Source organism: Aegilops tauschii, chromosome 1 (assembly GCF_002575655.3).
Source record: "Aegilops tauschii subsp. strangulata cultivar AL8/78 chromosome 1, Aet v6.0, whole genome shotgun sequence".
NCBI classification, from domain to species: Eukaryota; Viridiplantae; Streptophyta; class Magnoliopsida; order Poales; family Poaceae; genus Aegilops; species Aegilops tauschii.
Genome location: NC_053035.3, coordinates 248,453,151 through 248,468,909, shown reverse-complemented (window position 1 = coordinate 248,468,909; position 15,759 = coordinate 248,453,151). Strand labels below are relative to the sequence as shown.

Here is a 15,759-nt window from a genome sequence, read left to right as displayed (position 1 = left end):
CGGCCAAAACCCTAGCAGTGGCTATCCTGGCACGGGTAGCGGCGGCTACAACCAAGGCGGTGGTGGTTACAACAACCACGACGGCGGCGGCTACAACAACCATGGCAATGGCTGCGGCCAAGGCAGCGCCACCGTGGCGGCGGCGGCGGGGGCTACTACAACAACAATGGCCCTCCGCGCCACTACTACAACAACAACCAAGGAGGCCGCTTCGTCGGGTATGAGGAGTATGAAAACAAATGCCAGATCTGCAAGAAAACTAACCATATTGCCAAAGAATGTAAGTGGCGCTATGCAGAGGATAATTCCAGGAAAAGGCGTGTTGCAGCTGCGGCGGATGCCTCATACGGAGTTGACTCTGACTGGTATCTTGACTCCGGCTCGAATGAGAACATCACCTCTGAACTTGAGAATATGACCATGCACGAGAAGTATCACGGCCAAGATCATGTCCACACCGCTGAAAACGGTCCAGGTATGATGATTAGTCATGTTGGAGAGTCTATTATTCAAACCCCACACCGTGATATTCTTGTAGATGATGTACTTCACATTCCCAATGCATCCAAAAATCTTTTGTCCGTACATCGCATTACTCTTGATAATGGTGTTTTCATCGAGTTTCATCCCTTCTTCTTTTTGATCAAGGATCAGGTCACGAGGAGGGTGCTTTATCGCGGTAGATGTGTGCAAGGTCTCTACCCACTGATCCCCAAATTTCCAAGTTCAATAAGCAAGCCTATGGAGTCTTCAAAGTGTCTTCAGAACGATGGCATAATCATTTAGGCCACCCATCTTTTTCCATTGTTTATCAGATTCTTACCAAAAATAAGCTCGCTTTTGTTGATGAGTATGATCATGAAACTATTTGTGACTCTTGCCAAAGAGCAAAAAGTCACCAGTTACCATATCCTATATCCACAAGTGTGTCCACAAAACCTTTTCAACTTGTGTTTTCAGACGTTTGGGTCCCCCTCCTCTGTTGGTCGCCATACCTATTACGTGAGCTTCATTGATGATTTTAGCAAGTATACCTAGATATACCTTCTTAAAAAACGCTCCGATGTTTTTCAAGTTGTCCTTAACTTTCAGGCATTGGTAGAACGACAATTTGATTGCAAAATACTTGCTATGCAGGCAGACTGGGGAGGTGAGTACGAAAAACTCAACTCCTTCTTCCAACATATAGGAATCTCTCATCATGTTTCTTACCCTCACGCTCACCAACAAAACGATTCAGCGGAGCGCAAGCACAGGCACATTGTTGATATTGGCCTCTCTCTTCTTGTTGCCGCATCTATGCCACTAAAGTTTTGGGATGAGGCTTTTCTCACAGCAGTACACCTCATTAATATTCTGCCTAGCCGTGTCATCAATCACGAAACACCCACCGAACGTCTCCTTCACACCAAACCCAACTATTCACATCTTCGAGTGTTCGGCTGCGCATGTTGGCCAAACCTCCGTCCCTATAACAACAAGAAGCTCATGTTTCGTTCGACACAATGTGTGTTTATAGGCTACAGTGCACAGCACAAAGGCGTCAAGTGTCTTGACATAGCTACGAGATGTGTGTATATCTCTCGAGATGTAGTCTTTGATGAAACGGTTTTTCCCTTTGCCAAACTCCACCCAAATGCCGGCGCATTGCTTCGCAAAGAAATTCTTCTCTTGCCCTCATCTTTATCCGGCGTTGATCATGGGGGAGAGAATGATAGTACTAATCAACTTGCATCTAATCATCATATTATGCCTGAGATTACTGCTGCAGAAATTAGTCCAAATGGTGAAAATCGGGGGCAAAACGGGCAAGATTTCATGTGCCCCCCAGCTGGAGACACGGACGCGCACCAAGGAGGATCTGCCTCGGGATCCTCACGACAGGAGGCAACATCCCCTCCGGGATCCGGGCTGACAGGGCGGACAGCACCTGGTCGCGCCCCGGGCCTCGAGCGTGCGCGCGGTCGTGAAAGCGACGTCGCTGCCCCGCACCAATCGGCTGATGACGCGCGGCGGGAGGACACTCGCGCGGTCGGGCCTCACTCACCTGATTGGCCCACGTCGGATTCGTCGGGGCCCGCCACCTCCGACCGGCCGCATGCGCTAGACTCTCCCGGGCCCGCCACCTCACCTCGGTCGCGGTCGCCAGCAGGCGCGACAAAACCCCCCTCGGGATTGCTGCGGTCGCGGTCGCCAGCAGCAGTGACAGAATCCTCCTCGGGATCCGGTTCGCCAACGCCTGACGCAGATGATGGATCTCCTGTGGCTCCGCCTCCTGTGGCCTCTCCTGTGGCGCCGCGCACAAGGCTACAGAAGGGAGTAACTACTCGCTTAAATTACAAAAATTTCTCTAAGATTGGTATGTCTTGCACAACTTGTGAGCCTAACAGTTTAATGACAGCACTTGGTGATCCGAGGTGGAAAGCAGCCATGGAAGATGAAATCATGGCATTGCGAAAAAATAAAACATGGCACCTAGTGCCCCCACGACCAGGCAGAAATCTGATTGATTGTAAGTGGGTCTATAGAATCAAGAAAAAAATCCGATGGTACCATAGACAGATACAAGGCAAGACTTGTAGCAAAGGGATTCAAGCAAAGGTATGGCATAGATTATGAGGATACGTTTAGTCCTGTTGTTAAAGCTGCAACAATTCGTCTTGTATTATCAATAGCTGTGTCCAGGGGATGGAGTCTGAGACAGCTAGATGTCCAGAACGCGTTCCTCCATGATGTTCTGGAAGAGGAAGTGTACATGAAACAGCCTCCTGGGTTTGAGGATAAAAGTGCACCATCATATGTCTGCAAGCTTGATAAAGCCCTGTATGGTTTGAAACAGGCACCTAGAGCATGGTATTCACGGTTAAGTAAGAAACTCCAGTCACTTGGCTTTGTTCCATCAAAGTCTGACACCTCTCGGTTCATTTATAACAAGCATAGAACATCCATATTTGTTTTGATATATGTTGATGATATCATTGTCACTAGCTCTTCTGATGGAGCCGTGACAGCACTGCTTAAGGATTTAGGCTCTGAGTTTGCTCTCAAGGATTTGGGAGATCTGCATTTCTTCTTGGGTATTGAGGTCAAGAAACATAGCAATGGTATTCATCTATCTCAAGCAAAGTATGCCACTAAACTGCTAAGTAGAATTGGTATGCAGAATTGTAAATCTTCACCAACACCCTTGTCTAGTTCGGAACCCTTGTCCTTGACAGAAGGAGAACCGTTGCACCAAGAGGACATCACTGGTTACAGAAGTCTAGTTGGTGGACTTCAGTACTTGACTCTTACTCGACCTGACATTTCTTTTGCAGTTAATAAGGTGTGTCAGTATCTTCATGCACCTACCACAGCACACTGGACAACTGCAAAACGAATTCTCAGGTATATCAGTAACACTATACACTTGGGTCTCACACTCAGCAAGTCACCTTCCACACTTGTTAGTGCATTCTCATATGCAGACTTGGCTGGTTGTTTGGATGATAGAAGGTCAACAGGTGGTTTTGCCATTTTCTATGGATCTAACTTAATATCATGGTGTGCAAGAAAGCAAGCCACTGTTTCTAGGTCAAGTACAAAAGCAGAATATAAAGCACTAGCAAATGCAACAACAGAAATCATTTGGGTTCAATCCATGCTCAAAGAACTTGGGGTAATTCAGACTCAGCCACCGTGCTTATGGTGTGATAACCTTGGTGCCACATACTTGTCTGCAAATCCAGTTTTTCATGCCAGAACAAAGCACATTGAAATAGACTTTCATTTTGTGAGAGAACGTGTTGCCAACAAACAGCTTGAGATCAGATTTATACCATCCAAAAATCAGCTTGCAGATGGATTCACTAAAGCTTTGCCAGTCAGAAGTTTTGAAGAGTTTAAACGTAATCTCAACTTGTCATAGTTGTGATTATGGGGGAGTGTTAAACATATATTGTGCAGGTTGTTGGCGTGGCCTTGAGGTCCACGGCATAGTAGTTAGGAGGTTTATTCTTTTCATGTTTATCTCTCTTATCTCCTAAAACCCTCCTGTAATATCTCTGGTGGTTAGCCTCGACGCTGCCATCTCCTGTACCGATCCCCTCAATCAATATATATACACTGCGGGTCTCCATGTATGGAGATTGAGACGCTTCCATAATTTCCACAGGTTCATCTTACGGTGCTTGATCCCAATGACAGAAGGGAACCGACACGTATGTATAGTTGCTACTAAGGATACAACGATGGGGTCTATTTCTACATAAATAGATCTTGTCTACATCATGTCATTGTTCTTATTGCATTACTCCGTTTCTCCATGAACTTAATACACTAGATGCATGCTGGATAGCGGTCGATGTGTGGAATAATAGTAGTAGATGCAGGCAGGAGTCGGTCTACTAATCTTGGACGTGATGCCTATATAATGATCATTGCGTGGATATCGTCATGATTATTTGAAGTTCTATCAATTACCCAACAGTAATTTGTTCACAAACCGTTTGCTATTCTCGAGAGAAGCCACTAGTGAAACCTACGGCCCCCAGGTCTCTTTCTCATATTATTTGCATTTGTGATCTATTTTTATTTGCTTTTTATTTTCAGATCTATTAAACCAAAAATACATTTCTGCACTTTATTTTATTTGGCATTCGATCTATCAATATTTACTACTCCCTCACGTCCGTTTGCCAATTTCTGGCGCCACTACCTGAAAAGGATTGACAACCCCTTTTACACGTCGGTTTGCGAGTATTTGTTATTTGTGTGCAGGTGTTGTTTACGTAGTGTTGTTTACGTAGTGTTGCTTGGTTCTCCTACTGGTTCGATAACCTGGATCTCATAACCGATGGAAATACCTACCGCCGTTGTGCTGCATCATCCCTTCCTCCTTGGGGAAATACCAACGTAGCTTCAAGCCGCATCAGAGACCTCAGGCGAGCTAGCTGGCCTCGTTTCGCCTAGCACGGCGGCTTTGCCAGGCGGTGGCAAGGGCAACCACGACATGCTTCATCTCCGTGGAAAGGCTTTTCCCACAGAGCTTCGCCGCCAGCAGTCATGGGATGCAGCACAAGGGAGGAGGATTGGGAGGGGCTTGCGTTGTGCTGTGGAGTTAGCCAGGTGTGGATGCCTTTAAATAGCGGATTCCGGTGAGGCGAGTCGTCCGGGTGCGTCAATGCGCGATGCAGGAGTGGATTTCTCGGCCGGCGAGCCTGCTTAATGACGGCATACAGACAATCAACGACATTGAACGGCGCATAGTAGATATTTGTCCCATCCCGTCCAGTCACACGTCTCCGGCATTGAACAGGCGCGGACCCCAAAGACCCGTCGTGGACGGCGTGCTTGGCTGACGCCGCTTCAATGACGGAGGCAGTGAGAGGTTGCATCCGCCTTGAGCCGCCTTCAATGTTGAATGGCGCGCTCTACAACGGCATGAGTGCGTGCAGCTTGTGTCGAATGGGAACGCGCACTGGCGAGGGATGAGAGATTTTAATGGGACAGGGCGGTCAGAAGAGGGTGTCGGATCGGTTCGGACTCCCGCAAAGCCCCCCACGTTTTTCTCCGGTTTACGGAAGAAATCGTGTCCGGACCGCACCACGAATCGATACAGACCTGTTGGATGGCCTTCTTTATCCGGACAGCACGGTCCAAACGCATGCTGGAGGTTTGTTGGTCGTCGTTGAAGATGCCATAAGAAAGTTGGGGCGAGTGAGTTTAGCGGAAAGAATTGCCTAGCCAGCACGAGAGTATTGGAGCTTGTGTACCTAACGAGAGCGACTGCGTAACCAGACACACGATCCGAGACACGGCTGTATTCTACACTCTCCTACTCCCGCTGGTACGGAGCATCTGCCCGCAAGTAAATCCAACCCGGCCGGAGGAGAGGCGGTTAAGCGATAGCGATAACACATCGACCGGATCGAGCGGCACCTCACGTTGTTCCTCCGCAGCCTTGTCGTCGGTTCCCTGTACACGCGCCTGTTACCACGGGTCCGGCTCCACCTCCCTCACGCTTCCCGACGCATCCACACCCGCCGCGCCACACGTGTCGCCGCCCCGCCCCGGCGCGCGCTCCTCCTTCCCCCAGTCCGCGCATCCGGCACGCACGCACGGCACACTCGCCTCCCCATTCCTTCCCCCCTCCCCTCTCCTCCTCTTCAAAGACCACCACTCCTCCCTCCCTCCCCCGACGCCCACCCCGAGGCCAGGGATCCCGAATGCAATCGCGGGCCGCAGTCGCCTAGCCGCCGCGAGGGCTCCACAGCGCGATCGAGGAGGGAGGGGGCTCCGCAGGCGAGGGCTAGCTGCGTGGCGCGTGCGCCGGGGTTGGATGAGAAGGGCGAGGGCGGCGGCGGAGGAGGAGGATGCGGAAGGCGTACAGGGACTCCCTCAAGGTGCTCGAAGCTGACATCCAGCACGCCAACACCCTGTAAGCGCCCCCGATTCCGACGCCCCGTCTCCGAATTTCGCCCCAAATTTGCCTGCTCGCCGCCCGCTCTCCCCTTTGCCGGTCGGAGGGATCGGTCCATGGGTCTCCGTGGGGCTCGTGGGACGCCTCAAGCGTCCGCCGCGGCTGCGCAATGCGGCCTTGGAGATCGATCGACCGACCGACCGATCGGTGGGTGGGTGGGTGAACCGCGCGTCGGCGCCTCCGGTTCCTCAGGCGGAATTCATAGAGGGGGTTGGTCTGGCATGGCAGTCATTTAGACTAGCATTATTATCATTATCCGTGTGCCCACGGGCGGTAGAATGGTGGCAGATCAGCAGCGGGAGGAGGAAGAGATCACATGTGTTCCCCATGTCATATTAAAACACTCTGCCCCATGTGTTTGCGTTGTAAATTATGCTAATCCTTTGGACGAAAAGGGGGAGGATAAGGCAGCTAGTGTGATTCAGGGCAAGGGAGTGGGATCTCTGACCGCGAGTGATCTATCTGACGTGCAGGGCGACTGAATTTCCGCGGGAGTACGATGGGGCGTGCCTGCAGATGCGGCTGTCGTTTAGCCCCGCTGCGCACATATTCCTCTTCCTGGTGCAGTGGACGGACTGCAGCCTCGCTGGGGCTCTCGGATTGATGAGGATCCTCATATACAAGGTTCCGTTGCTTGTTCAACCTCATCATGGCTGTTGGTTCGCTGCTCGTGCTTTAATGAGATTGTAGCTCGTCGTGCAGGTCTACGTCGATGGCACAACCACCATGTCGACCCATGAGAGGAAAGCCAGCATCAAGGAATTCTATGGTATGAGATAAGTTCCTTGTTACTTTGGCCGAAGTTCTGACTATGCTGCCTGTATACTGATTGTACTGTTTTATTGACCGGAATTGTTATACAGCTGTAATATTTCCTTCTTTGCTGCAACTGCAAAGAGGGATCACTGATATGGAGGACAAGAAACAGAAGGCCGTGTGCATGGAGAGGTACAGAAGGAGAGATGAAGACGAAACAAGCAGCTTATCTGATGTTGATGCTGAGAGGGAGGAGGAATGTGGGATCTGCATGGAGATGAACAGCAAAGTTGTGTTGCCCAACTGCACACACGCGATGTGTCTCAGATGCTACCAGGACTGGTATGCACAAACTCTCAGCTTCTCCCCATGCGTTTCGTGTGATTGCATTTCAGTGGCGTATAACACTCCCACACCCTATCAAACATTGAGGCGTTGATAATGTGGCTTTATAGATAGGTTTTTGCCTCTCTCTGCTGCCTCGTGTTATGTATGTTAGCTACACTCCCTATTATCCTTCTGTCGCATGGATGTCTCTTGAGAATAATGGAAGTTTACACCCCACAAAACCAAACGTGGGGCTGTTTATAGTGTTGACTTGTGGATAAGCTTATGCCTCATTTTCTGGTTGCTTCTCCACATTTCTGTTCTTATAGCCTTATACACAATATCAAGCCTTCTAAATATGGCATCATTTTGATTTCGAGTGGCTAAACAGAACAGGAATAGTACTTTCTGAATGATGCAGCAATTTTTTTTATGTATCTCCATTACTATGGGTTCCATCATACATTCCTGAAATGAGCAACACCCTACAAAGTGGATATCCAATTTGCAAACTGCGGATAGTCTAAAGATGCATTGACTGACGACTTAAGACTTCCCTAAACTGTATTCTGTTGTTCTTTGCTCTGAACAACATAACTCTGTATTTTATTGAGCACTGACTGTTCTCCTCGTTTTTGGTCCAGTTTGTGTACATGCTTTTTGTGCACCATCTGTGTAATCCAGACAGTGTGCTTTGTCAATTAATTAGGGATATGATAGTGTAGGTTTTGGTCGTACTTACATTTACTTCAGCTGGCCATTCACTAGTTAGACGCTGTGTGGGTTCTGCAGATCAACGTAGTTTCATGTTTCTGAAAAAGCTTATAGTGCCATGTGGTGATTCATGTGTTTACTGTATCAGTTTTTTTAACAACTTCCACGTGGTGTTTCTACAATAGTTATGATTTATTTTCTTTCCTTGCCGCCCATGAACAGCTTATCTGGCAGCATAACATGGAATGTTCTCCTATACTTCTGGAGCTGCCATGTAGTTACGACCCTTACAACGTCTGTTTGTTGTTCCAAAACAATGCTTTAACAGAAAAATATTGTATATTGCAGGAACTCGAGGTCACAGTCCTGCCCATTCTGCCGCGACAACTTGAAGAAGACTGACCCTGGTGACTTGTGGATTTACGTCGAGGACGATGACGTGGTCGACATGGAGACGGTATCAAGAGAGAACCTCAGACGGCTGTTCATGTACATAAACAAGCTCCCTCTGATCGTGCCTGATGTCATCTTCAGTGTCTATGATTCCCACATAAAATGAATGGCGCGGCACTCCCCTTATCAAGGTCCTCAGCCAAGTGCCCAGCTCCTAAATATTTAATCTATTCCCAAAGCTCCCAAGCTCTCTGGTTTCCATGCCTGTACCCAAGACCTTCGAAGTGCCTGAACTGTCGCATTTGTAGTCGCAAACTTTTTGTTTGTGCTTTAGATCTTATTTAGTGCGTACCTGCATGCTTAAGCTAAGCATATCCAGCCAGTTTGTATATATCTCACATGGCTCTGTTAATAGAGAACTGTAGCTTGCCCCAAATGGAGGCGGTGCTGTTTGATATCCTCCCATGTTTTCCCCCCTTTGGATAACTGTCTTCAGGTTTGAGCACTGAAGCTGGTACTTGTTTCTTAAGATTATTCTTTGCAGTTCGCATCTATAATTTCCATGCTATAAAATTATATTACCAAAGCTGCGAAAATTAATATGGATCGGAGGGAGTACTGATTAATGCTTGTGAAATTGACATAACAATGAGAAGTTGCATTAAATTATATTCTCTTGCTGACAAAGTGATACAACAGTGAGGTTGGCTCTTCAGCAACAATATTTGCATTTGGTAATATCCGTTAGTCTGAAACTGCAACATCATAAATGAGTAATACATCCGCAGATTTTTACCTAGATACTGTTATTTGGGGCAATTTGGAGCGCAGACATTTCACAGTAAATAAGCTCAACTCATGTAAACTTAGAAGAAGAAAACAATTTGAACTCAACAACAGCACAATCGGCGAAGTGAAGAAGCCTTGGTGCTCCGATCCTGATGATTTCTAGAGATCCATGTACATCCGGTAAGCATTCCTCTGTGCGGAGTAGTAGCCCTCGATGGTGGCGTCCACCTGGAACCCGGCCTTCCGGTAAAGCGCTACCGCGGCCGTCCTCGCCGGGTCGACGTGGAGGGACACCCGCTGGACCCGCCGCCTCCGGCACCTGTCCACGGCGGCCTGCAGCAGCGCCTCGCCCAGGCCCTGCCTCCGGCAGCTCTCCTTCACTGCACGCACGCACGGGCCAGGAGTTCAGACCAAAAGCTTCGACCGGGCAGGGTGGTAAAATCAGTGCGAGGGTCTCACCGGCGAGTTTGGTGATGGAGGCGCAGAGGGAGGTGGCGCAGGTGTACATGGCGTACCCGGCGACCTCCTCGTCGTCGCCGACGCCGGACGTCGAGTAGATCAGGCCGGTGTTCCGGCGTTTGAGCTCGTCGTGGAACGAGCGCGCCAGCGACTCGTGCTTCGGGAAGATCCTCTTCTCCAGCCGCACGATGTCGTCGATGACGCGGCCAGCGCGCTCGTGCGAAGGGTCCAGCTCGAGGATCGTCGCCTCGGTCGCGGCCGCCGCCATAGCTCGTCACGGATGGGGGGACCGAACGTGGAGCTCTCTTTTGCAATTTTCCCCCGCTTCTTCCCCGATTAGAAAATCAGTAGACCTATATAGCAGCAAAAAGGGAAATTGCTTGGACAGAACTATATCAGTAATTTTGGCAAGCAACTTGTGAACTTTTTTGTTTTTGAGAGACTTCAGAACATTGTTCATGTGTACCTCGTGGTTGAATTTGCAAAATCCCAGTTGGTTCATCATTGTGACTTTCTCCGTTTTTTTCATGGAAAGGATATTTATTGATCAAGGCATAAGGTTATGACAATCAGCAGCCACAATGCTAGTGATTTCCTCCGGGGTATTACACAACCAACAAGAAGTGGGTTCTTGCGATCTACCCGTAGAGGCGATGCTATGACCGGCTACATTACCTTAACGCTTAATCTTTTCTAACCGATGACAGTGATCTAATCTCCATAATGTGATGTGCATGCATCGACCGATCCTTTCTCAGCTTCTCGATCGTCTCGATCGTGAAGTTGAGCTCCGTCCAGCTCAAGGCGAGGTAGATTCCTTCCCGGATTGCAGCAAGCTCGGCCTCAAGCGTGCTTAATCTTTTCTAACCGACAACAGTGATCTAATCTCCATAATGTGATGTGCATGCACCGACCGATCCTTTCTCAGCTTCTCGATCGTCTCGATCGTGAAGTTGAGCTCCGTCCAGCTCAAGGCGAGGTAGATTCCTTCCCGGATTGCAGCAAGCTCGGCCTCAAGCGTGTTGTTACAAAAATTCGACTATCTGATTGCCGCAAAAATAACCACTCAAACATGGTCTCTGGTTGTGACCTTCTTTTGAGGAAAATCATTCTTATCTCATTTTAGGAAAATCATTATGATTTTCTTTTAGCATAACTAGTGCAGATGCAAGCATGTTGTTTTATATGCTAAGTATTGTTTTTGTTTTCCAATGAGTGGTATCAAAGGAATTTGGCAGGCCTGGATTCTGGCAAAAAAGATGTTTCTTTGGCAGGTGGCCAAGAAATCGGATATCGAGTGGTAACCAGGTCATCATGAGCCACGAGCCAGGTGATGGCAAATGTGTGTGGTGTGGTCTTGACGAGAACTGCGACCACATTCTCTTTACATATATTGTGACGAGAATTGCATGGAGTGTGCCGAGGGAGGCTGTTGGTTGTGCGGCGAACCTGTCTGGTTTCGCGGACTTCCACGCCTTGTCCAGGGATCAAGAGGGAAGGATCGTAGGTTGGCTTGAGTGGGGTTCGCCACGCTAGCTTGGATGCTATGGACAACTCATAATAAAGCGCTTATCGAATGAAAATCGTTTCGCCATCCAGCTGTAAGATCCCAATTTTTATTAAATTTGGATGTTAATAGAATCATTCAATGCATATCATATTTCTTTGCATTTTGGAGTTTTTTGAAATATTCAAATATTATTTTTCCACTCGAGAAAAACAAATGAGAGGGGATAAGATGACTTCCTCAAATTTATAAAAGAGTGGGAAATTTTATTTTGAATATTATTTGAAGTTTTGGAGTTTATTGGTATTTATTTTATCTGCAAAAAGTGCATTAATTGCATTAGGAAAATATTTTCAAAATATTATGTGCTTATGTTAATGTTCATTAGGCTCTAAATATTGTATAGTTATTTTAGAAATTATTGTGGTGTTTTTATTAATTCATTTGAATTATTTAGGGCCATTTTAGTGTTCGGTTTAAAAAAAACACGCACGCACGCACTCACCCGCCTGGACCGAAACCAGTTCGGCCCAGGAGCGCCCCGACCGGCCCGGCTGGCCATTTGCCCAAGGCCAGCACCCCAGCGCTCGACGCCTCCGCCCGGTCGACCGCCCCGCGCTCGCCCTCGCTCGCCTCCCTCGCTGCCGCTGCCAGGCGGGCCCCGCACGTCAGCCCGTCCCCAACCTCCCGCACCGCGCGGGATAAACATCCTCGCCGCGCTCCCGCAACCGCCACTCGGCTCCCTCGCGGATGAGGCTAATCCGCAGCTCCGTAGAGCTCCTAGTCGTGCCTATATAAAGGCCAGGACCCCCTCTTCCATCCTCGCCGTCCCGCTTCTTCCCACGCCGCTCCTACCGCCCGCAGTCGCCGCTTGGATCTCGCCGGCCGAACGGACCTCGCCGGAGCATTCCGCTGCCAGTAAACCACCCCGAGCCCTTGTTCCTTCGTCAATCGTGCCACCGTGAAGTTGCTCGTCTTTTTGACACCTTTTCCTCGCCTAGGTCCCGCCGGAGACGACGCCCGACCTCGCCGGAGCCCACGGAGCGCCGCCGCCTTCGTCTCGCCGATCCCCGACGCCCCTGAGGAGCCCTGACACCACCATCCGGACGCCCCACGCCGTGCCGCACCTCCCCGTCTTCTTCCCTGCCGCCGAGGACCGCCGTAGCCGCTGCCCCGCGCCGCCGTCCTCTGCTCGTCGCCGACATCGCCAACCGCTGTAAGCCGCCGCCCCACTCCCGCCCGTTAGATCGATCACCGACGGCCCAGATTAGATTAGGTTCATTTTTTATTTTGCGAAGAGGTACGCGGTTAACCGCGGTTCCCTTAGACCATGCGGTTTTATTTAAACCGAGCGTCGGTTTTTCTTTAGTTAGCCGCCGCCGTTGTTTTTTTTTCTATTTAGCGGCCGTTCGCCGTATAGCCTCCGCAGCGGACACTGCTCGGCCAGCCAGGAGCCGCCACGTGGCCAGGGACTTGGTTGCGATAGTTTTCTTCCTGTTTAGTCCCTGTAATTAGCAGATTAGTCCCTGAACTTCGAGTAGCCACAACTTTTTAACCGTAGATCCAAACTCGATGAAACCAGCGGCAAATTCTTCGTCATGTTTAGATCTATCCAGTGGTATCTTTTTTGTAAACTTTTGTCAGATTCAAATTTAAATTTATTCATATTCGAATTCGAACTTCAAATGGCCATATCTCTCAAACCGTAGCTCCGATTAAGTTGATTCTTTTTGCATTCTGTCACCGTAGCCAAACCCTATCACCTGGACCTTTGTCACAATAATTTTCACACACTAGAATCTGTCCATTAATATTTTTACTAGTATGCATAGTATGCACTATAGTTCACATCACTTCTTGAACCATAGGCCCATGTGGTTTTGCACTTAGAATATTTTTTTGCTAGTTAAGTGTGTTGTTTGTTCATTTGGTTTTTCCGAGACTTTTTGCTTTGCATGTTCTTCTTGGTTCTCTGAAATGTTTGCTTATGTTTGTTTATCTTCTTTGCGATAGATTGCCCGGAGTGCGAAGCAGAATATTATCAGTCTTTAGAATTCAACCAGCAGTACCAAGGCAAGTTGCATCTTGATAATGTTTCATTACCTATGTTTTTATTAGGCACTTAGTTCTTTGCGGTAGGAATGCATGGTAGGAATTGATGCCGCATGACTATGCTTTTCACCCAGTAGTTCATTGAGGTAGGTCTGAACCTTATAACATTGTCGCCATCGTTTTACATTATGTTGCGTCGCTAAGTAGACGTGGATTGGGAAGTGATCATTGTAAAGTATGAGTGACAATGTAGTAAATAGGACCTAAGATAATTAATGAACTACCTGGGCGGAAACTTGTTGGAATGGTGGCAAAGTACAGTGGGGCACGCATGGGAAATCCATGGTGGTGCACCACTAGTGGACCGTCCGCTCAGGCTCAAAGAGACCAATCGTATTCTCATGTCTAGAAGCTTACGTGTGCAGCCACAAGCCAATATGGGCTCTGGCTTAGTTGAGTAGTTAGTGTGACCCCTTCCGGGATGGGCTAGCAGATGTAGAATGATGTAGGTGTACCGGCCTATCCGTGGGTTAAGGGGGAACATTTTCGAAAGACTATGTCTCGATCTTCCGATCATGGAGGTGGTCGAGTCTTGTGGGGAAAAGTGCGCAACCTCTGCAGAGTGTCAACCTAATCGATTAGCCGTGTCCCCGGTTACGGACAAGTTGAGCATCTAGTAGTGGAAATGCCGGGAGATCTCCCCACCTTTAATTAAACAGTTGGGTTTTAAATGAAACTTGGGAACGGATGGAGTTGGGTTTGCCAACTCATCCTATGCAAATGTGTAGTAGTAGAATAACATCTTTCCTAATAGGGAAAAACTAGTTTTATGCAAAAAAAACTAAACTTAGAGCTTTCCACCAGCCAAATTGCATGTACAAGTAGGTTCTTTACACTTATGATGTAACTTGCCAGTACATTTAATGTACTGACCTATATGGCTGCAACTTATCACGTTGCAGATATATACGACAAGGATTAAGGTGCGATAGGTTGATGTTCTACACTCAACCTTGCTCGTGGAGTTGGACTCATTTACTACTTTGCTTCCGCAGTATTTGTTTATTGGCTCTATGCCCTATTTTGTAATAAATGTATTGCTCCTGGACTATCGATGTAATAAAGAGATGTGTGTTATTTCTGTTATTTCATCGAGTACTGTGTGTGCTAGCAAGTCGATCCAGGGACTAGCACGGTAAGCACAGAGACTTCGACTCTTACCGAGTCGGGTCGCTACAAGATGGTATCAGAGCACACGTTGACTGTAGGACGCGACCCCTAGAAAATGGAAAGCCATAGGATAAAAAGCTATATTCTTCACTTTCCATATATATCCTTTGGTCTCGTACCTTCTCTGCTTCATTACTAATTTCTTCCCTCTTTCAAAATGTAGATGTCGTCCGCCATTGTCGAGTTCGAGCAGCCCGATGAGACCATGCCCTTTGGACGGCAGCTGATGAAGATCGTGAAGCACCTGAAGATTGGGCTTCCCACATTCACTGGAACTTTCACTGCCACCTTGCCCGAGGAGACGCGTTGGAGGATTGATGCCCATATCCCCGGACGCATCCTCGGAAACCGCACCAAGCCCATTGATTTCCATGTGGATACTGCAACATGGGGCTTGGGCAGGGGCATCGCTGCTCACATTGCTCTCGGACGCATTCGGGAGGAGTATGACGAGGACCTCAAGAAGATCTCCTTCGTGATGTACGGACGCCGCGACGCAAATGGAGATGTGGTGCGTACCCTGGAGGACGAGACGATAGCATCCCATATCCAGGACATGGAGGATCACATTCATATGATGGAGCTGGAGTTGTCTGACAACATGATCGTCATCAAGAACCTCATGACCCGCAAGGCCGAGCTCGAGGAGGAACTCTAGGACGCTCGCATCGAGCATGAGGGAGAGCTGGACACACTGCAGGAGAAGATCGGCGACCTGAAGCTTGAGCTTGAGGAGGCTGAGGAGAAGCTGGATGAGGGAGAAAACATCCAGGAGGATCACTCTTATGGAGATTTCGTCAGCCAGGACAAGGACCAGGATGATGAGCTTGGAGATGACGACACAGACAGTGATGCAAGGACACCTGATGTCAACATGGTTGACTGGTCTTCATCCGATGAGAGTTAGATTTTATACCACCATGAGAGTTAGAAATTCGATTTCGTTATCCGATTAGTTTTACTTCATTTGTAAGACCTTGTCAAATCTTGTGACATGGCTTACCTTAGGTTTGATTATTTGTGTGAACCTCTTTGTTTGAAATTGAATTGGAGTGATTTGAAGTTTTATTGC

At 48.4% G+C, this 15,759-nt stretch overlaps 2 protein-coding genes across 2 annotated transcripts; one reads left to right on the top strand and one right to left on the bottom strand.

Annotated features, from left to right (window-relative positions):
* The first annotated feature begins 5,914 nt into the window (after window positions 1–5,914).
* LOC109773680 (E3 ubiquitin-protein ligase AIRP2) lies at window positions 5,915–9,107 on the top strand. Its single transcript, XM_020332390.4, has 5 exons — window positions 5,915–6,418; window positions 6,934–7,084; window positions 7,163–7,229; window positions 7,324–7,558; window positions 8,606–9,107. Exons 1-5 carry the CDS (start codon window positions 6,354–6,356, stop codon window positions 8,814–8,816), a joined length of 729 nt encoding a protein of 242 aa, XP_020187979.1. The 5' UTR covers window positions 5,915–6,353; the 3' UTR covers window positions 8,817–9,107.
* A 254-nt stretch (window positions 9,108–9,361) lies between these two features.
* LOC109773690 (uncharacterized) lies at window positions 9,362–10,262 on the bottom strand. Its single transcript, XM_020332397.4, has 2 exons — window positions 9,899–10,262; window positions 9,362–9,819 (listed from the first exon to the last, which is right to left on the bottom strand). The coding sequence occupies exons 1-2, from the start codon at window positions 10,164–10,166 to the stop codon at window positions 9,599–9,601; spliced, it is 489 nt and encodes a 162-aa protein (XP_020187986.1). The 5' UTR covers window positions 10,167–10,262; the 3' UTR covers window positions 9,362–9,598.
* Window positions 10,263–15,759: the final 5,497 nt, after the last annotated feature.